Raw genomic sequence first — 21,546 nt, forward strand, 5'->3', positions numbered from 1 at the left:
ACTGGCTCCTTTTTGTAGAATGATTGCTTCTTTCTTCACTGAACACACAAGTTGAGAATAAGATCTCTAGAGCAAGCCGGGCGGTGGTGGCACACACCTTTAATCCCAGCACTTGGGAGGCAGAGGCAGGCAGACATCTGTGAGTTTGAGGGCAGCCTGGTCTACAAAGCAAGTCCAGAACAGCCAAGGCTATACAGAGAAACCCTGTCTCAAAAAACAACACCCCCCCCCCACCGCCCAGAATAAAATCTCTAGAGCCTGACAGTATCTGTACTGCATCTACGGAGACATCCCTGAATCCCAGCAAATCCCAGTGTCCCAGATTCTGTAGGGAACAGAAGAAAGTGCACACATACCTTCAGTGTTTTGAAAGGGAGTCTGGTGTTTCACAAAGGCTACATCCCCCTTTTCAACGAGACACCTGAAGAAGTCCAGATATGGGGGAGAAAGAAGACAGGAAGTCAGATTGACAGACGTCATTCAGAGGCACCGTATAGATCCTGACCTGATGTCAGCAGGTGCTGGGACCATTCTATCACTAACCAACGTGCAGAATAAGGGAAAACAGAGGGTTCCAATTGCTCTGCAGTTCCACAAGCTCAGCCCCACACACCACACCATTTTTTCTTGATTCTTTGTGCGTGGGTGGAGGCTGTATATGCACATTTGTGTGGGTGTGTCTGCATGTGCACATGTGTACATGTGTGCAGAGGCGTCTTCCTTCATTGCCCTTCCTCTTAGTTTTGGAGCTGAGCCCGGAGCTCCTCAGTTTGGCTAAGCTGGCTGGTCAGTGAGCTCCAGGGATCCTCCTGTTTCTTCTCCATCCTACATCTGCACATGCCGAGGTTAAAGACACACATGTTCGTGCCTGGCTTTTATGTGGGTTTTAGGTAGCCAAACTTAGACCCTCGTGTATGTGTGTGGCAGGCATTTACAGACTTAGCCAGCTCCCCACCTTCTACATAGCAAGTTTTAGTACAGCTTCTCAGTATATTGCATCCTTCCCCCCGCCCCTCACATGAACACGGGGAATAGGGGACCAGTTGTGTAGTATAGTGATGACTCCATTATCTGAAATGTGGATGAAAAACTCCATCCCTTTAGATTTTTGAAGCCACACATGCTTGTGCAACATTTTTGAGAGACTACAACTCCATCATAAATTTCAATTTTGGGTATTTTGAATCCATTTTAAAAATAACATTAACATTCAGAAAACATGTATGGGTTTCAGTTTTGTTTTGGGTTGTTTGGGTGTTTTCTTTTCTCCTTTCTTTATCTCCCCTCTTCTCTCTATCCCCCTCTCTCATTCTTTTTTTTTGGGGGGGGGGGTGGAGGGAACACAGGAAATAAATAGCAAAGCCCGATACAGATGCCCTTGACTCCAGCAAGGCCTGTAGGCATCTGTATTGCAGGTTGAGGACAGTTAGTTCTGAACTACTATTTATCTTCTAGAAGTTCCAAGAAAGAAATACTAGCAACATTATCTCTTTTGTGTATGGCTCTGCCATTTTATTTTATTTTATTTATTTTATTTTTTTTGCCACAGTTCTTTGAAAGCAGACACACACAGGTGTTGTGCTTGTGTGTGCTTCTGTATCAAGTCATGGACACAGGTAAATCCGATTCTTAAGCAGCTGGCCAGTCCTTTCCCCTCTTGCTTCAAGGACAACCACCTGCATCTTCCCACAGCCAGCCAAAAGTTGCGTGGACAGTCAATGAAAAGGTGGAGTGGCTTTCACACCGTTGGGTTGTATTTCTCTCTGAGCTAAGAGTCTGCTGACTTGATGGTGGCATGTCATATCTGAGCTATATAAAGCCACTTTGGAAAATGAAGTCCTTTAAATATGTTTTTATAAGCAATGTTTGAGTCTTTTCTCTCTACGTGTAATGCTCAAGAGTGCTACCATCGGCAAAAAAAGATAAGGAAAGTGTCGGGGGAGGGGTGCATTTTATGTCTCCCAAGTCTTACGTGCCTGTGTCCCACACATCCTCTTTTGTATAATCAGAGATGCATGTGGAGTTACTCAGACTTTCTTTCACAGTTTGGTTCTTACTGGAGTGTCGAGATGACCTTTGCTTTTCACTTTGTTATGAGGAAGTTCAAGAACATTGGTGACGGATTCCTGAGCTACCACACAGCAGAAGGTGTGCAGCAGCAGAATAGCTCAATTACAATACCCTAGCAAGGTACACAGATAACCTGCAAACATGATGGGCATGGAGCTAGAGAGGTGCCTGGGCCGAGAAGTGGCTCTTGTAGGAGACCTGAGTTCTGTTCCTAGCGCCCTCACCAGGAAGCTCACAGCTGCCTCCTGCTCTAGCTCTGGGATCATGCAGCCTCTTCTGGCTCCACAGGCATCCTGCATACACATGCACACGCACACGCACACGCACACACACACATTAAAATTTTAATTCTTTTTCTTTTCTCCAAGACAAGGTTTCTCTGTGTAGCCTTGGCTATCCTGGACTCCCTTTGTAGACCAGGCTGGCCTCGAACTCACCTGCCTCTGCCTCTGCCTCCCAAGTGCTGGGATTAAAGGTGTGTGCCACCACATCCGGCTAAAAATTTTAATTCTTTGAGTTTAAAAATGATAGATATTCTATCAATTATAATTGCAGAGAAGAATGTAGCAACCATATACCTCAAGATGAGGATGGTTCTTGGGTACCATGGAAGAGCTTAAGCCGAACTTCCTGACTCAGTATGTCATCAACTATAGAAAGACACCATTGCCTTGGCACTGGTGACATCTGGGACTTTGTTAATTAGTGCTGACCTGGGCACTGTAGATGTTCATCTGCTTCTGTCCACCCAACCCCCCCACCGGCCACCCCACCACCACGTGCCGCCCCCCATCACCCACTGCCCCACTGCTACCACCCACCACTACCCCCCCACCCGCTGCCCCCCCCCAATGCCACCAACATCATCATCACAATCAGAAGCATCCCTAGACATTGCCAGTGTTCTCTAGAAAGCAAATTCCTGCCCCACCCCCACCCCCCATTAAGAACTGCTGAGTTGTGTCACCTGTCTATCCATCTCACTGACAGCTGGCCCTGGCAGAGGTCTGTGGGGACCCGGATGCCCCTTCATATCCATCTCTACACTTGGGTGGGAAAATCTCTCATCCTAATGTGTACAGTACTTAACGGGCTAATCACATAAGGCCTCGCCTCAGTTTGTAAAAGGAATCTGGTCAAGACTAGGAGAGCGTTATATATGTGTTAGGATTGGGAAATTACCTGAAAGCCCCCGTGTAACCATGGTATCCTTCTCTGTTGTTTGGAGCACATTTGCTTGGGCCTATACACAGGTCACAGAGAGTGGAATTCTTCTCGTACCCAGGAGCACAGCCCTGACTGAAAAATTCATCTGGACAGAAGAAGAAGAGAAAGTCAGCTTGTGTGGTATGCGTTGTTGGCAGGGGGAGTGGGGGAGGGAGTTCATTCTAGTGGCTTACTTAACAGCTAACAGGGTGTGAAATAATTCACTCTGCAACCTGCCACCCACCAACCCAGACTTGCCAGACAGTGGGCCTTTGAAGGAAACTTATCAAGGCTGAGGAAGGCTTTTGCCAGCACCCCACTTCAGCGTGGAGGGGGCCCTTTGAGCACCATGATGGTACCATCCCTTTAGATGAAGAAATGGAATCGCTGAGGTTGTACCACTGGCTGGTTGGCTGGTTGGTTTGAGTTCCCCCTTCCCTGTCACTCACTCTGCTACATCTCAAAGCTCAAGGGGTGGGTAGAGTTATCCCCCCACTTCCGCTGCTGGTGTTTGGGGGGAGCACAGGTCAGGAGCCTATGCTTTGGCTTGTGGCCCCAGGTGGACTTTGTTTCTGAGCTACCAGAGCATCTCTGTGCTAAGATGTCTTCCTCATTTCTAATCCCGGCGTACGCTGGGGTGTCAGAGTTCACACTCAGGGTTACAGGTCTCCCATTTTTAAGGAGTTGCCCAGATTTGAGGAAGCCAATCTGAAGCAAAGCCATTGTCAACACTGGTGTGTATGGATGGGTCTTCTACTCAGTAACTTAAGGAGGGAGAAACAAACTCCGCTCAGGGTAGTCAGAGGACACAGTAAACTGAAGAGTCCTAGGAGCTAAGCTGAGCTGAGCTGACCAACACCTTAAGGGACCCAAGAAACTGCCCTCCCCCCCCCGCCAATCATATCACAGAACCCCTGTGGCACAGATCACTTGGTGTCCACACAGTGTCCATTTCCCTCTGTTCCTCAGTAACAAAAAAATCTAGTTTGACTTGTGCTAGGTGTGTGCAGGTAGGTGTAGAGCCATACACCTAAGTTCTGCACAATGGGAAGTTATATCAAAAACAATTGCTTTCACAAGCAGAAGGCTCCTTTCGAACACTGACCATGGTTGGGGTAAATTTTCATTTGCTTTCATTGTTGTCTGGATCATGAATGCCTTGGCAGCCATAACGTTGCTTTGAACATGGGAGCACTATGCTGGGAATTGTGGGGCAGAAAGAAGGAAGGAGTCCGCCACATCTTGTCAACCATGGGATGCTCACTTCCGGTCTTCGTGGGAGAGCAAAGGAAGTGCATCTTCACTAGGCCATTCTGTGCAGCTGAGATAGTCACCCTGACTCCTACAGCCTCCCTCAGCACCCCTTTTTCCACGTGGCCCCTGCCAAACTCCTTTGCCAGCTCTGCTCACCAAACTTGCAGTGCTTGATCCTGCTGTACAGCAGGCCCATGGGGATGTTCCAGCCGGCGGTTCTGTCTACTGCGGTGTGGCAAGACTTTTTGCCTTTTAGATTGTTCCAGGAGATGTCACGGTCCGATGTCTTCACCACTGCCACAGCATAGTACCCTACGGGAAAGACGCCAGGAAAGAATTAGTAATACTGCTGGGGGCCTCCCAGAGTATCTGCTTCCAGCAGAAGCCACTGTCCCCCTAGGACAGCAAGGATGTCCTAAATACACAATGTGTCATAAAAGGAACTCCACGACAGCCTGCTCCAGTGACAGACAAGACAGTCTAGCAGGAGGAATTTGAAAAGCAAAGCACTAACACCACATAGTAGCCCATGACTATGCAACAGTTTTTAATGTTTGGATGTATCGACTTAAAAATAAAATAATGGAAAAAAATTAAATAAATAAAAATAAAAGAATGGACCAGGCTTAGTTGTTAAAGTACTTGTCACGTAAGCGGAACACATGTAAAAAAGCCAGGCATGGTGACATGTGCTTACAACCCCATTGCTAGGAAGATGGGTACAGACAGATGCCTGGGGCTCTTTAGTAAGCCAGTTTAACTCATGAAAGGGGCTCCAGGGCAACAAAAGAAACGCCTTGGGGAGACCTGGTGGTACTCAGAGGAAGGACAGCAGGTTACCAAGAAGAGACTTGATACCCTATGAGCATATACAGGGGAGGAAGTCCCCCTCAGGAACAGTCATAGGGGAGGGGAATAATGGGAAAATGGGAGGGAGGGAAGAATGGGAGGATACAAGGGATGGGATAACCATTGAGATGTAACAAGAATAAATAAATTAAAAAAAAAAAAAAAAAGAAAGAAACGCCTCATAAACCAAAGTGGATGACTCCTGAGAAATGCCACTTGAGGTTGACTTTTGACCTCCACATGAGCCATCACAAATATGCACACATGCTCACATACACATATGTACCCACAAAGTGTGAAAATAAATATAGAAATATTAACTCAATATCATTAAAGAGATGCCTGACACACAGCCCTTTCATGTATGCATATAGTTATTGAAATTAAAAACCAGTAACTCTTTTTCCAAATTATTAAATCAGAGAAATGGATACAGAAAAGCTAATTTAACTCTGACACTTTGTATATGAACATGCATCGGGGTTAATCAGGCCAGACATCCTCTCAGAAGAAGGATACGGTTTTATACAAGGGTAAACATGAAAAATGGGAACAGCAAGAACAAGTTGGTTGTCATTTTCAGCAGCACAAACGTGACCTCAACCAGGGCTAAAACACCAACCTGTGATCCTTTTCTTTGTTCCTTTCTTTTTTCTTTCTTCTTTTCTTTTTTTTTTTTTTTTTTTTTTTTTAATTTTCTTTCTTTCTTTCTTTTTTTCTTTTTTTTTTTTTTTTTTTTTGAGACAGGGTTTCTCTGTGTAGCCTTGGCTGTCCTGGACTCCCTTTGTAGACCAAGTTGGTTCCACCTGCCTCTGCCTCCCTAGTCCTGGGATTAAAGGCATGCACCACCACACCTGGCCTTGTTTTGGTTTGGTTTGGTTTGGTTTTGGTTTTGGTTTTTCAAGACAAGGTTTCTCTCTGTAATAGCCCTGGCTGTCCTGAAACTCTCTTTGTAGACCAACTGGCCTTGAACTCAGACATCAGCCTGCCTCTGCCTCACAAGTGCTGGGATTAAGGCTGCATCACCACGCCCCCGGCAATTCTGTTTTCTATTTGAATTAATTCAAAATATTCTCTCCAACAGAAAACAATCCTTATTACCCATGGATATAACAATGTCTCTTTCTAGATATGCTAAACATTGGGAGGTTGTATCCAGCTACAGGGAAGGTTCAGACTTGTACACTCCAGGTTCTGTGGAATAAACCTGAGGGAGACTAAGCACTGGAGCTTGGTGTCCCTTGGCTGTCACTTCCTGCTTTGCTCTTATGTCATCTTTTCAGATCCACCCCTAATTAAAACCCTAGTAAGAGACAGGGTAGGCTGGTGTCCTGAGCCCAGGCTGGCTGGGTAGTCAGGCAGTTCCATGCTCCAAACATCAACATTTTAAGCTCTCTTCTCGATCCTGCAAGGCCTTTGCCAACTCTCATCTAAACTCTGAAAACGTTATGTGATCCAAAGTGGTAGGAAGTGATGGGAAGACCCTAGATTTGTCTCCAGGACCCTAGACCACTCATAAGTTCTGAATCCTTGCATCCCCTCACGAGTCCTTACTGAGGACCATACTTACGTTATAACATGAAATGAGAAGTCCTGCGTCTAAGTCATCGCCCTCCTGATCAATTACTAGCCTCTCATCACACTTTGCATTCTAAAGTTGGATCTCTCCATTGACTTAGAAATGTTGCCACCTCTCCCAACAGTGAGACTCTACCTTTCCGGTAGATTACAAGTTTCAACTCACCTTGCTCTGTTGGAGTTTGGCAATTAGAGCTCTCTGCAAGAAAAGAAAGGAGCCATTCAACATTTATGTATAGGTTGGAAAAGCATGCCATTCTCATGGGGCAAACAGAAAAAAAGGGGGGAAGGGGGACAAAACTGCACACATCACTCATGTATGATAAGGCTAGACTCTCCAGATGTTGGGAGTTCACCTGGCTGCTGACCTCTAGGATTCATTCACAAACTGTTGACGTTCATGGGTCTAGCTCACTGTGCACCAAGCCCACAGTGGGATGCTGACTGGATGCATTTGTCCTGCAACAAGGTGGCACGAAAAGCAGGAGTTCTAGATATTGCAAGGTTTCCCAGACATCCCATATGTCCTCTGCAGTAGGATCCCTTTTATACCAGAACTCTCATAGCGGGGACTGAGGGTGTCACCAGCTCTTATCCTTTAGGACAACTGTGGAGAGTCTAGGTGAGGTGGTCTCAGAGACTTTGAGAAGAAGCTCAGGCAGGGAGCACTTTATGGTGGCTGTGAGATCAACTGGGCTATGATTCTCTTCTCCCCAAGGCTCAGAAAGATGAAAGCACTCTCCCGCCCTTACCGTAGTTCTCTGCCAGGACGGGCACTAGACCACATTGGCCTGCTATGTAGGCATAGCCTCCATCCAAGCTCATGGCATCAGCTTCTCCATTCTGCAAAGACATAGCAAGCCACAGCAAATGAAGAGTTGCTACTTCCTGTGCCACCTCCCCTTTTAGGCCGTCTCCCTGAAGACCTTTTCCAGAATAAGCTATAAAGCCAGGGCAACAGTGTGTGTTAGTACTGGACCCCCTGATAATCAGTCAGGCACACCCAGATGTTAGCATACTTTTATACAGACTCCGGGTTTTGAGTTAGCAGGCTCTGTATTAATTTGGTTTGGGTTTTTTTTTTTTTCCCTTGCCTTGACTCAGACAAAACAATAAAAAGGGAGTAGCTAAAATAATGTGATGTTTTAAAATGAAGATAGAAGAATGGAGCTGGAGGTCTGCTGCACTCTGTGATAGATAGCTTAGAAAGCATGTGGTTATTTTTAAGTGCTCTTAGCAGAGCTGAGAAACTCCAGAAGAACCAGTTGACAGTGGCAAGAAATCCCAGTGTGGTCAATAGATGTCAAATTTATGGGTTTGTTATCAAAGATCCAAGCCTAGGTGGTGGCATAGAGGCATATAATCCCAACACTCGAGAGGTGGAAATGGAATGACCAGGTGTGTCAGGTCAGCCTCAGCCTCAGGTAGTAATGGACCAACATCAGCCCCATGAGACCCTATCTCAAAAGACGCTAGCACTGCCACCGCCGCCACCAGCAACTGCAGCAGTAACTTAGAGCAACAACAAAGGATTCAACACAAAAGACAGGCAAATGGAGGGGCTCCGTGGAGCAAGACGTGGAGGTAGGGGCTTGAGAGGTTGGGGATTCTTTGCCCTCTCCAGGCACGCCATCCCTCCAGAACCTCAGTGTGTTCTCGATGACAGAAATGCCAGGGTTTGAAAGAAACAAGAAAGGCTCACAAGACAGGATGAGGTGGGAGGTGCGAAGTCACCGATATGACAGGATCCAAGTAAGAGGGGTGTTTATTTTCTTCTTCCTCAGGCTTTTTTAAAACAAGGATTTTTTTTAAAAACAAGGAACACTTTTCCTGATCAACTAAGCGAATGTGTACTGGCCTGCAAAATCAAAACTGAGCCCTTTCACCCTCATCAGGGCATATTGTAAGTCCAGTGGCGCTCCTGCTGTGGTCCAGTTTCGTTCCCCAGGAATGGCTCAGTTTACCCTCTCAGTGTGCTAAAGAGTGAACTGAGTCCCACAGGCATCCTTCAAAACCACAAACTAAGGCCCTAACCTCCTGAGGTGCTAAAGTCAAACCAGGAAAGCAAGGTTCCTGGACAGGGGGTTTCCACAGTCCTCTAGTTACACTCGCTGACTCCACCATGCAGTGTGCCATCAGGCCACAGTGTAAGGGACATACCACAATCTTGTCGATGCAGTCCTCTGTGGTCTCTGCTGATTCGCACTCTATTTGCCCTCCGCTGTTAACGCTCCATTCATCACACTTGAGTCTCTCAAGGTGACTTAATGCACACCACTTCACTGGGGCACTGTCACCAGAACTTTCTGGGCCTATAGTACAAGAAGAAGAAGAAGAGGAGTCAGGAAGGAGAGGCACCTGCTGCTGTCTGTTGTATGTCAATGCTGCTAACTGCTTTATGCAGGTGATGAGATAAGCAAACATCCCATTCAAGGAGCTCATAATCATCTAGGAAAGCAAATACTATACAGACTGTCTTTAGTTGATCTCATACATAAGTCATCTTTTCCTTTTTTGTAAGATTTTTTTCTTTAATTTTAAGTGTGTGTGTGTGTGTGTGTGTGTGTGTGTGTGTGTGTGTGTGTGTGTGTGTGCATGTGAGTACAGTACCTTCAGAGGCCAGGAGAGGGCATCAGATCCTCTGGAACTAGAGTTACAGGCAGTTTTGAGCTGTCTAATATGGGTGCTGGGAACCGAACTAGAGTCCTAGCAAAAGCCATACTTGTGCTTAACCACAGAGTCATCTCTTCAGACCCCAGCTTTTTCTTTAGAGAAGCCAACTCTCTAACCTCAGGACAGGCTAACATCTGAACTTTTCCCCTTCTTTCCTTCCTTCCTTCTTTCTTCAAATAGCATTTTAACTATGTTCATTGTTTGTCATAGGTTTCCATGTGGGAGAATGTAAGCTCTAATGGAGAAGAGGACATGTTCACCTCATTCACAAGGGCACCCTGCTGTTTAAGCAGCGCAACATGGGCTTGGTATAATACATGACCAGCATAACATAGATAGATTGATAGATAGATAGATGATAGATAGAAGATAGATAGGTAGGTAGATAGATAGATGATAGATAGACAGATAGATAGATAGATAGATAGATAGATAGACAGATAGACAGATAGATAGACAGACAGACAGAGTAAATACATGTACACATGCCCATCTTTCAGGCTAGGTCCCTATATCACTCCCTTAAGGGGGCCTTAGCTCAACCCCGGGCCCAGGATCCATTTGACTTTTTTTTTTTCACTGTTGTAAGGCCTTGCTACTTTATTGTTTTTCATTCTCTTGCTTTGTAATTAGTTGTTCATAAGGGTGACCATCTCTCAAACACTTGTCCTCTCCCTGGCCTGAAAGTCCCAGGACAACAGAATCCAATACATGTTTGTAAGTCCAGCATCTAGCAGAGCCTGTGGCTAGGCGTTCAATATATATATCCTCTGGATGTATAAATTATTAGGCAAACCTCCAATGCCTCCAGTGAAAGCCAGGGAAAGATCAACCTCCCTGCACCTCCAGCTTCATTGTGCCCATGATGACCACAGTATTGGCAAGAGATGTGCAATCTGCAGAAACTCCAAGTTGTTTACTTTGTAATAGTCTAATCAGCTCCATAAAGGGCATGGAGCAGTCCAGGTGTATGTGGTGGGAAGGATTCTAGTTCCAGCTCAAGTCATTCAGAAGGTGAACAGCCTTTTAAGCCCTTGGTGACCTCCAGGCCCTCTCATGGCTGATGCCACCCAGCATCAGTCCCGCCCTGGGCTCACAAGCAGGACAGAAATAGGGAGATCAGGAGAGGCTTTCAGTCTCCAGAAAGACTATGGCTGCTTCTTGACCTTGCTGGGGCTCCCCCGCATTTCTGGGGTCACCTGGCTTCTCCTGAGTACTTACACACGCCTTCCCGTAGATTCCTAATGGCAGTGACATAGTTATGGCCGAGGTATAGCCTGTAGTCCATCCTTGGGGGGACCTTTAGCAGCCCAACGGCAGAATCCTTAAACAGCAGGTTGATCCCAAAAGGAGAGCTGAATAGTTGGAAGTCATTTGATTTGCCTTTGCCAAAATGTTCCTGTTTCCAGAAAAAAACAAAACAAACAAACAAACAAACAAACAAAAACAGAGCAGTGAACATCAACAGGAATAAAAGCAGGACCAAAGAGAACAAGGAAAATCTCCAGGAAACTGATTTTAAAAACACAGAAAACTTGGAGGTGTCAGGAGAGAAGGCATTTAGGCATGCCCATCACCTAGCACCTTCTGTGTCAGTACCCTGTAAGGACCATGCCGTAGTCTCCTTCCCTGTGCTCCTGAGCCTGTCTCCCTGGGTGGCTGAGAACATAAAGGGTGTGTAGTGCAGAGCCTGACACTTAAACTCTTGATGGACAGATGAGTAGGTGGGACCAGAGGCATCTGTCTTAACCAACCCCAGCCAAGAGGTGTAGAACTGACAGGGGAAGTCAGTCCCTCTGCAGTCAAGGTGCATGTGGTGTGTGTGTGTGTGTGTGTGTGTGTGTGTGTGTGTGTGTGTGTGAGAGAGAGAGAGAGAGAGAGAGAGAGAGAGAGAGAGAGAGAGAGAGAGAGAGAGAGAGAGAGATTCTCTTTACCTTTTGGGGGAACAGCAGAGCCTTCTGGGATTTTTTTGTTTTCTTTTTTCTTTTTTTGTTTTTTGTTTTTTGTTTTGTTTTGTTTTGTTTTTGTTTTTCAAGGCAAGGTTTCTCTGTGTGATCTTGGCTGTCCTAGAACTCACAGAGCTCCACCTGCCTCTGCCTCCCTGAGTGCTAGGGGGATTTTTCTCAGGGCCTTGTGGGACTACCTTAGATTTAAAAAAGATGATGGAGGTGATGATGTTGATACCAGTGGAGACACCTGCTACTCTATGAGGAGTCCCAGCTGGGAAGGCTGGAGAGGTTGGTGACACATGACAGGGTCCCCCACTGTATCCTGAACACACAAGGACTGCCTTAGTGTGTCCAGATGTCAGGAAGATCTGAGCACAGAGTTGCAAGCATGAGACGGGACGGTGGGTAAAATACCTGGGCCACTTTGAGAACCTCCCAGATCAGGTCCTCCTTGCCGTCCACAGTTCGAGCCACAACAGCATGAGAAGGGATCCGGGCTAGGTGGCAACTCTCATACTGATCCACCGGCTTGCGGGTGTTGTCAAGGCAGAGCAGCTCATACTGGTCCCTGTCGGCCTGATCCGGCAGGACCTCTAAGGAGAGGGAAGTTCAGGTGAGCCCATGGCAGGCTGAGCCCCTCCCTACCTTTGCAGTCCTGTAATCATAGGAGGCTTGAACTGAAAGGCCTGGGAGAATCTCTGAGAGCCAATGAATATGCCGGAAGATGAGCCTACAGTCAGAAAGGCATGGAGGCTTCTATGGGCCAGTGTAGCAATGACTGCCTCCATCCCATGAGTCTGAGCAAGACTGCTGACAGGCCAAGGTCAGTCAAGCTAACCTCCAAACCTTGGCTATAACAATTCTGCCCTAGAGGTAGGGCCATTGTGGGGTTTGAGTGATAGAAAGAGGCCCATGTATCTAGGAAGAGACCCCAAAAGTACTTGCCTCTACACACACAGAAACTCAAGAAGTGACAGTGGAGAAGACCCACATGCCAGTGTCTGACTACTGCCTATGAAAAGGGCAATCAGGAACCTGCCAGGGTCTTTCCCCATCACTCACCTTTTATGGTTGATTGCTTGACGAAGGCCACATCCCCACCGCCATCTTTCAGACACCTGTGGGGAAGAAGCACACAGATAAGGACTCCTACAAGGCAGGCCCTGCTCCTGGTCCAGATCACACAGCCAGCCTGCACATAAGGACTGTGCCTGAGCAGCCCCCACAGCAGAGCCAGCTCAAGGGTGGGGTGCGGACATTCAGAGTGCCGCTGGATGGGGGATGAGCCCACACAGGATGGATGACCCTCACTTTGTACCCCAAAGTAGCAAAAAGAAGGTGAAAATAGTATAATGTAAAAAAAGGTTCAAGTCCTTAGTATAGAAGATGATTGTATTTCTATCCTGGTTATGTGGACTTCGGGGTCTAAGCAAAGCAAAAAGAGGGAGCAAGATGATGGGCGGTGGTGGCGTACACCTTTAGTCCCAGCGCTCAGGAGGTAGAGGCAGGCAGGTCTCTGTGAGTTCAAGGCCAGCCTGTTTTACAAAGCTGGTTCCAAGACAGGAGAAATTCTGTCTTGAAAAACCAAAAACAGAACTGGAAAGATGACTCAGGGGTTAAGAGCACTGACTGCTTGTCCAGAGGCCCTGAGTTCAATTCCCAGCAACCACGTGGTGGCTTATAACCATCTATAATGAAATCTGTTTTCCTCTTCTCGCATGTGGTCATACATGCAAATGGGGTGCTTATATACACAAATAAAAAAAAATTTTTTTTTTTTAAAGAAAAACCACCACAAACAACAGCAAAGTACAGAGAGGGAGAGCAAGATACCAGTGACATGGCACAAAGTCCCACTCCTAACCAAGAGGCTTGGATAATCTGATTCCTGCTTGGAAAAATCACTTTTCTTCAAGGAAATATATCAACCACATTTCAGGGCAGGTCCCATGCCCAGGGGTAGTTAGCCAAGACAAAACAGACTTCATGTTTTGTTTTGATCTCCACCCCCACCCCACCTCACCCTCCCTCCCGTGTACTTTTTGTTTGTTTTGACATTTGATGTTGGTGTTGGGGTGGGGTATATTTGGGGGGCCCTAGGAGGAGTTGGGGGAAAGGAAAGAATATTATCGATATATATATAATTTTTATTTTATATATATACCATATATATATATGTATATATATATATATATATATAATAAAAATTTTTTTTAAAAGCCACATGTACTGTTGGGGGCAGGGTACCCTGTCTCTCTGGGAGGAGTTTAAGCCACCTAGATACCATTAGGCAGGTGGGGAACTGCTTTGGGTCAGCAAAGAACCCCCATTTGAGGACTTTCAGCACTGGCCAACACAGAGCGACAATCTCACTCACTTGAAGGCGCCTGTATAGCCAAAGTATGGTTGAGAAGGAGAGCAGCCACAGCTTGGACACAGTTGACACAGTTGGGGGAAGGCCACAGGATCTGCACAGGGGACACAACTGCCCGAGAAGAATGTGGCCAAAGCTGCTCAATACAAACAAATGGACAACAGGACATAAGTACAATGCCTTCACCCAGCCTGGGCTGGTGAGGGAATGCAGGGGCAAGAAGCAATAAAAGAAGCAAGCACAGTCCTGCCTCACCTTTACATGTGCTAAGCAGGATTTCTAAAACTGGAATAGGTTAACCCCTGCCCTGCAGTCACCCTGCTTCCCGGGGACACCAGCTATACTTCCTGCCAGCCAAGGCTAGGCCTTTGTTGGCCTACTGTGCTCCCAGATCTTTCAGAAAAAGGGTGCCTCTGAGGACCACAGAATAGCCTAGAGAGGTGCAAGACAACCTCATGACCAACAGGTGGCACCAATGCATCCTTTAGTGGTGGTGGTGGGGGAGGCGTGGGATGGGGCGGGGGTGGGGGGGGGGGGATGGGGGAAAGAGTAGGCAGGCCTAGCCACTAAAGTGGATATGAAAATCAACATGGACCCATCTGCCCTTTGATTCCCTCCTCAGGACAGCCTCTGCTTGGGTGTGGAGAACTCACAACAACAGCAAAGGCTCAGCTGCCACTTCCCTTGGTGAGCTAGTGCTACAAACCTGCCACTCTCTAGACGTTTCGCTCTCCCTCCACCACCTTGGAGTTCAGCTGACCCATCTGACTAGCCCTGACTGTGTGACTTCAGCAAGGATATCCAGACTAGAGACGACAGCTCACCTTTCTCAACAGGATTGCGAGGCTCCGGCAAGTCACAGTAAAGTAAGCCGACGGGGATGTTCCATCCTGCAGACCGGCCCAGGCCCGTGTGGCAGGACTTCTTGCCTTGGAGCTGGTTGAACTGGAAACCGGTACCCTTCTTCACTAGGGCCACAGCCCAGTAGAAAGTTTGTGGATCTGAAACAGGGGCGTATGAATGGAGGACTTTCACGTGGCACAGAGAAGCCCTGCTTAGCAGTGCTCGGCTGTGAGTGAGGGAAGAGAAAGCCCAGGGGGGTAACCTAGGTAGAACTGGGTTGTAGGAAGCCAGAGAAACCTCTGTAGGCTTAAAGACAGATGGTCCATTTGGAGCATCATTCTGGGAAAACAAAGGCTCAAGGAGCACCTGCACGTGGGCCAAAGATGCTTTATTGACCTCACTCTTACCAGCCCAAGGCCTCCAGGAATGTGGAGCCACAACAGCGGCTCACGTTCCCTGCCCCCCCACAAAGTATTTGGTGTCCTCTGGTATAGCGATAGAGACGATCAGAGAGATCTCAGACCACTTCTTGGACTGTTGGGCTTCCGCTATAGGGTGGGTTCTCCCTCGTACATGGCACCTGAGGCTCCAGGGAGGCTTGGACATCTCACCAGACCCAACGAAGGCCAAGCTGGAACCCCAGCCTGCTCTCTTTGTCCAATGAGGATGCCTGACTCAGAAGGGCCATACCAGCTTTCAACCAGCCCAAAATCCCCAGATGCCTTCATTTGTGTCTGGGGGCCTAGAAGGTCTTCGTGTTCCCCACCGACTCCCATCAAAAAGATGCTTGCTAGTATCTAATATCTGATACCTGCCTACAAAATGAGATCTAATGTCTACTAACCCATGGCACCCCCTCCTGGGTACTTTAGGAGAACTTACTTTCAGGTGACCCGTAAGCCTCTGCTACTATAGGCTTCAGGTTATTGGGAGTCAGGCCTGCATCATACACCCAACCGGCATCCAAGGTCACGGCATCTGCTTCACCTGCCTACAAGAGAACGAGACCCCGTGAACCTCTTGCTTCCCAGGAAGGTCTCAGGAAGCCAGGACAGATAGAGAGGGATTGGGCCTGCTCCATGGGTTCAGGGTCAGAAGCCTGCAAGTCTACTCAAAACACATCCAACCCTGCTGGCGCGGGTTGATTCCATTTCTGCTGTTCTCATTTGTTCTGCGTAGAGAAAGGAACGGAGTTTTGTTTTTGTTTTTGGTTTTTGGTTTTTTTTGTTTTGTTTTGTTTTGTTTCTCCCTGTCTTTCCCATGATGATGTGTTCAGTGTCTGGCCAAAAATATTTATTTACCCTCAGCAATTGTAGATGCTTTGTCTGGCAGGCTTGGTGGCAGGGGAAAAGTGCCCCTCTGCCTCTCTCCAGAAGTGGACACAGCCAGTGTCCTGTAGGCACGGATAGGATTGTAGCTGAGCACTCAGGGGCCTGTGGGTGGCTAGGTCCTTATATCTGTTTCCGTGCTCGGCCACACAGAGGACTCCTTCATTAGAGACCCTGGTGCTTTGAGAGCTCCGGTAAGCTCCTAGGCCGCCACTTGCCTTCCCACTGACTTAAGGCTCACTGCTTTTCCCTACAGTCCTGGACCCATGAGAAACAGTAGACGCTACCATGCCATGGTCACATACACCTGTTATCCCAGGCACATACAGGCAGGAGGATTCGAGGTTTGGGGTCATCCTCTTTCATTTTGGGTTTAATTGTCTACTTAGATACCTGACAGGCAACACCCCCACCCCACCCCATCCCAGTTCAGGTTTTACAAGTGAGGAAAAAATGGAGGCATATAAAGGTTAAGCCACTCTGGCATGCCATGTGGCTGCTGAGACATGCAGCTGGATTTGGGACCAGACAGCCTGGTCTATTGCGTATCATCATTACTTCAACATTGCTTGTTTGTTTTAGCTTGTGCTTTTTTCAATGTTCAACTTTGTTGGTATTTGTTTTAAGGCAGTTTGTGTATCCATGGATGATTTTGAACTCACGATCTTCCTGCCTCACTACACAGTGCCAGAATTACAAGAATACACCACCATGTTCTGCTGCACTCTTGTGTTTAAATCTTGAGCTATTCCAACTATGCCTACAGCCTATTTTCTCTTTACTTAAAGTCTTTTTATTTGTAAGGTCTAGTAAGGCTTAGTGAAAAGTAGATCACTTCCCAGCAGTGGGGAAGAGGCCCCAGATGGGCTGCCTTCTAACTTAGTCTTAAAATGAATCCATCTGCCTTTGATCTAGAGCAGTGGGTCTCAACTTTCCTAATGCTGTGACCCTTTAATACAGTTCCTCATGTTGTGGTGAACTGTCCCCACATGACAAGTCTACCCAAGCTCCTCCATCTAGAGGCCTGGCCATACTCCAGCGTAAGGCTATATCCCTAGGATAGCCTAGCCCTCTCATGTGTCTGCCTGAGAAAGCACACCACCTTGGGCGAACATAACCAAAGACAGGCCTTCACTTTCCTTTCCATGAGTGAAAATAAGGCTCAGGTGTGGGTATGCATCTCTTGGAACTCAGAGTGTTTCTGTCCAGGACCTGGAAGGGGTGTGTATGTCCATGAGTGCGTGTGTGTGTGTGTGTGTGTGTGTGTGTGTGTGTGTGTGTGTGTGTGTGTGTGTGTGTTCTTTGATATATATATCCATCAGGAAGGACAAGGGATCTATCTCCCCCCTTCATGTGAAAATGGAACCCTAATATCTGCCAGTCCGCTGGCATTGCTAGCCTCACCAGATTGGTTCCCTTTGAGCGATCTTTGGATACTCATCACCCTGGCTCTATTGAGTTCCTGCACTCCCCCTCTCTTAATCGCCTTTAAAAATGCCCACTTTAGTAGCCAGGTGTGGTGGAGCACACCTTTAATCCCAGCACTTGGGAAGCAGAGGCAGGTGGATTGCTGTGAGTTCAAGTCCAGCCTGGTCTACAAAGTCCAGGACAGCCAAGGCCTATACAGAGAAACCCTGTCTCTAAAAACCTAATACAAAACAAAACAACCAAACCAAACAAAAACAAAAATGTTGACTTTCCTTCTGCACACACTGGAATGGAGCTCAGCTCTGCCCCCTACTGACAGCAATCACAATTACAAATCTTGTTTGCCCTGCACTACCTAAGAGCTTTCTCCAATTTCCTGCTTACAACTCACACCAGTGTGCCTCTGCCTTTGTGTGTGCTGTTTATTCGTGGTGTAATTATCCGTGGCTCTCAGAAGGGAACCCTACTCAGGGTCATCTATTGAATCTTAGCTACACTGCTTCCTTCTCAAAGAGACTGGCGGTGACTACAGGGGCCAAAGAAGTATTCTCTGAGTACCTGTTGGAACACCATTCTTCCTCTTTGTTAAATAGGTTATTCACTCGCAAGCCTTTCTTCTCTCCTTCCTAGGTTGTGGGTACCATGAGGGTAAAAATAATCAGTGTTTACATAACCCCTGCATCTCCATGAGCAGGTAGAGGGACTGACATGCTCAGACATACAAGAGCAGTGCTGAAGGAGTAACGAGTGGAAAACAAAGGGACCAGTTGTTATCTGGAACCACTACGCTTAACTCTTTCCCGATAAATTCACTCTTCCCAAGTATGTGTCCGGGACCTACATGGTTGGGGATATGAGACAGTGTTAGAGCATGTGTCTAGCAACACACACAGAGAGAGAGAGAGAGAGAGAGAAAGAGAGAGAGAGAGAGAGAGAGAGACAGACAGACAGAGACAGAGACAGAGACACAGAGACAGAGAGACAAAGAGACAGAGAGACAGAGTCAGAGAGACAGAGACAGAGAGTCACAGAGACAGAGAAAGGCACAGAGACAGACAGACAGACAGTGGGAAGGAGGGAGAGAGGGAAGGGAAAGGGAGGAACAAGCAAGAGATGGAGAGAGGAGGGAAGGAAGGAGGGAGGGAGAAGAAGACATAGTGTGTGAGAGAAGAGCGCTTCCCTGCAGAGTTAGACAATAATTATTGATAACACAGACATTCCTTTTTCCCCCTGAGTTCGTAGAAAAGTGCCTCAACACAGCCACCCTTTGGAGCACCTTTCTCCTGCCTTATGGACAGCAAACACACCCTCTTCTGTTTCCATTCTGAAGTGATTTGAAGAGCAGCAGGGTTTGACCACCCCCACTTATCTGCCTCCTACCCGTGAGTAAAGAGTTATTTCAAAATGTCCAAAGAAAGCAAATCCTGCAGCCTCCTATCATGCTAGGCAGCAGGACTTACTGCAATGGCCTTGATGCAATCAGGATAGGAGGTTTTCTTCACACAAGCGAACCGGGGACCATCAGCTGGAAGGACAGCTTTCAAGTGGTCGCGGAGGCTGATGCACTTGTTGTTTTCCTGCTCTGACACTGCGCACCATTTTACAGTTTTGTCAGGGACAGCCAGACATACTCCTGTAGGAAGGAAGGCAGAGGCATAAGTCCCCCGGGGTTTTTTCCATTCTGCTTGCTTCCCCAGAGCATTGCTGTACCCAGCTTTTCACCTGGGTGCTGGGGTTCTGGCTTTCGTCCCAGCTGAACCATCCATTCCCCCCTCAACTGTGTCACTGTTCAACTCCGTGTGATAGAGAGATGCCATCCATGAGACCTGGCACTCTTGGCTTTCGTCACATCTGTTCCCTTTTGGGTAACTCAGCGGGGCTGACATGCTGACTCGGCAAGGTCCACAAAGCACTAAGCATGGAGTGGGGACAGGGGGGAGGGCAAAGCCAGCAGTCCTTTAGGGACTAAGGGAGGACAACGGGGACACTGAGTGCCCCAGCTCCTTCCTTTTATTCTACCCTGGACAGGGAGGAATCAAATGGCAGGCTCTCTAGCCTCTTCCAACTAGTTCAAACCAGTTCACCTAAATTGTAAATTCTATGCCTGCTCATGTGTCACTGCACAGTCACACAAGGTGCCCTAAGCGAACAAGCACGGGAGCCTTTTTCAAGTTGACCGGTTTCAGTATTTGACCACAGCAGAGAGCCCTTTGTTCTGCCCTGACGGCCAACAGGAGAGAGATGAGAGTGGAACAGAGGGGAGGTGGCCGTTAGGACCCTGAAACTAGAAGGCTCCAACAATGCGACAAATGGTAACTGCAGTCTAACTAGGGCAGACACTTGGGTCTTCAGGACCCCCTCTGGTGTGACTGGCACCTGTGACATCACCCTCACCTGACCCTCCCAAGCAGGTGTTGTAGTTACCTGTCCCAGGAGAAGTCCAGGCTTGTCTTGAACTCAAGAATTCTTAATTCAAATCCCACACAGACCATAAAAAGAGAGCAAGGCTAGATCCCTGGACGTTGTTAACCACACTGAAAGGCTCCGTGTAGTGCCTGGGTAAACTGGTTAAAAGTTTTCTAACACTTTATCCCATGTCTGCAAATTACTGGACATAGCGTGAGGCGCACAGAATAAAAGGTAGAAACTAAAGAAGGTCCCCAGAGGCCTGAGAGTCACGGTTATTCCTAAGTTATGGAAGAAATTGGAGATATGGCATGGAGGAAGCAATGGGCAAGGCTCTTGGGGCTTCCAGCCTTCAGCTTGTAAGAAAAGCATAGCCAGTTTGCAGTGGCAGCCCACACTCACCCAGGGCCGCAAAGGCCAGCAGGGTGCCCACGGAGAACCTCATCTTCCCGGTGTGTGTGGCGAGGAGCGGGGAGCACAGACCGACCCGCTTCTGCACTGCCTGCCTGTGACCCGCTCTCCTTTATGCCCGGAGGGGGCCGGGCTGGGTGCAATCTTTGACCTCTTGTGTTTGTGCAGCCCAATTGCCCAATCGCCCCGCGTCCACCCCCTTCCTTGCTTGCCCTGATGATCACCTCATTTCCTGAGCAGTGGGACAGAACTGTACATGGAATCCACCACAAGGAAGAAAAAAAAAGGCTGTTTAGAAGGAAGCCTAAACCAAAAATCCACTCTTTGTTATCACTGCTCTCTCGGTGCCAGGAGCAGCTTGGTAGAGCCGCTTGGGCTGGAGTGCCTTGCTCCAGAACTCCAAAACCCCCCGCCCCCCAACCCCCAGCCCTCCCCCCACCCCACCCCCACCCCCCAACGAATGCAAGAGCTTCTGCTTGCCAGCAGCTTCACAAGGGGAGACTGAGGCTGGAGAGGGAAGGGAACTGCCCTGGATCCAGGACTAGAACCCCTCGCCCCCCCACCCCAGAAGAAACATAAAGGGAGGAAAATCGGGCTTCCATCCGAGAGGCAGCACTCACTTCCTCTCCTCTGGTAACCCTGGCAACACTCCTAAGACTGCTCTCTCTCTCCATCTCTGCCAGGACCAGCCTGCCCTAGGGCTGAAAGTGCCCCTACCCCTGAGCTTCTGGTGGGGACAGTCCAGGCTAGGAACAGTCACAAGGGCCAAGAAACTCTCTCCCACAGCCAAGAAGTGGTCAAACTGTGAGACTCAGCACAAAGGGCCAGTGTGAGCAAAAAGAACAGGCTGGGAGGACGCTTCCTGTCCATCTCAACATCCCGGTGATTAAGTAATCACCAAACTGCTTTGATTGCATGCTCTTATCAGAAAAACATTGCGCTTGCACCCTCCATATGGGCTATTTTAACTAGAACTATGATTGTGAATTTCAATCCTGAACATAAACTGGAAAAGCGTGAAACAATAAAGTAAAAATAAAATAGGCATTTGAAAATGTCCCTCTGCGTATATTACCCCATATAATCTCTCAGTGCACAGTATACTCTCAGGAAAAGGCCAAGGCACTATAGGCAAAATGTAAATACAAATTTAGGGTTTTCAAAAAAAAATTTTTTT

General features: G+C 47.7%; 1 protein-coding gene across 2 annotated transcripts in view; it reads right to left on the reverse strand.

The window, feature by feature from the left end:
- Tf (transferrin) overlaps nt 1–20,526 on the reverse strand; it is a 45,488-nt gene extending 24,962 nt beyond the window's left edge. The window contains exons 1-14 of one of the 2 annotated variants that reach the window (XM_051140756.1): nt 20,361–20,526; nt 19,013–19,185; nt 15,679–15,787; nt 14,778–14,954; nt 13,957–14,089; nt 12,642–12,697; nt 11,994–12,172; nt 10,852–11,029; nt 9,118–9,269; nt 7,710–7,800; nt 7,124–7,156; nt 4,687–4,842; nt 3,253–3,382; nt 357–421 (exon numbers count right to left, since the gene is read on the reverse strand). In XM_051140756.1, coding sequence (XP_050996713.1) covers nt 357–421; nt 3,253–3,382; nt 4,687–4,842; nt 7,124–7,156; nt 7,710–7,800; nt 9,118–9,269; nt 10,852–11,029; nt 11,994–12,172; nt 12,642–12,697; nt 13,957–14,089; nt 14,778–14,954; nt 15,679–15,787; nt 19,013–19,185; nt 20,361–20,403 — 1,675 coding nt within the window. In that variant the 5' untranslated portion in view covers nt 20,404–20,526. The remainder of the gene's footprint in view (nt 1–356; nt 422–3,252; nt 3,383–4,686; nt 4,843–7,123; nt 7,157–7,709; nt 7,801–9,117; nt 9,270–10,851; nt 11,030–11,993; nt 12,173–12,641; nt 12,698–13,956; nt 14,090–14,777; nt 14,955–15,678; nt 15,788–19,012; nt 19,186–20,360) is intronic. The other variant, XM_051140757.1, reaches the window with a different exon arrangement.
- Between the last annotated feature and the right edge of the window lie 1,020 nt (nt 20,527–21,546).

This window comes from Acomys russatus, chromosome 32, assembly GCF_903995435.1.
Source record: "Acomys russatus chromosome 32, mAcoRus1.1, whole genome shotgun sequence".
NCBI lineage: Eukaryota > Metazoa > Chordata > Mammalia > Rodentia > Muridae > Acomys > Acomys russatus.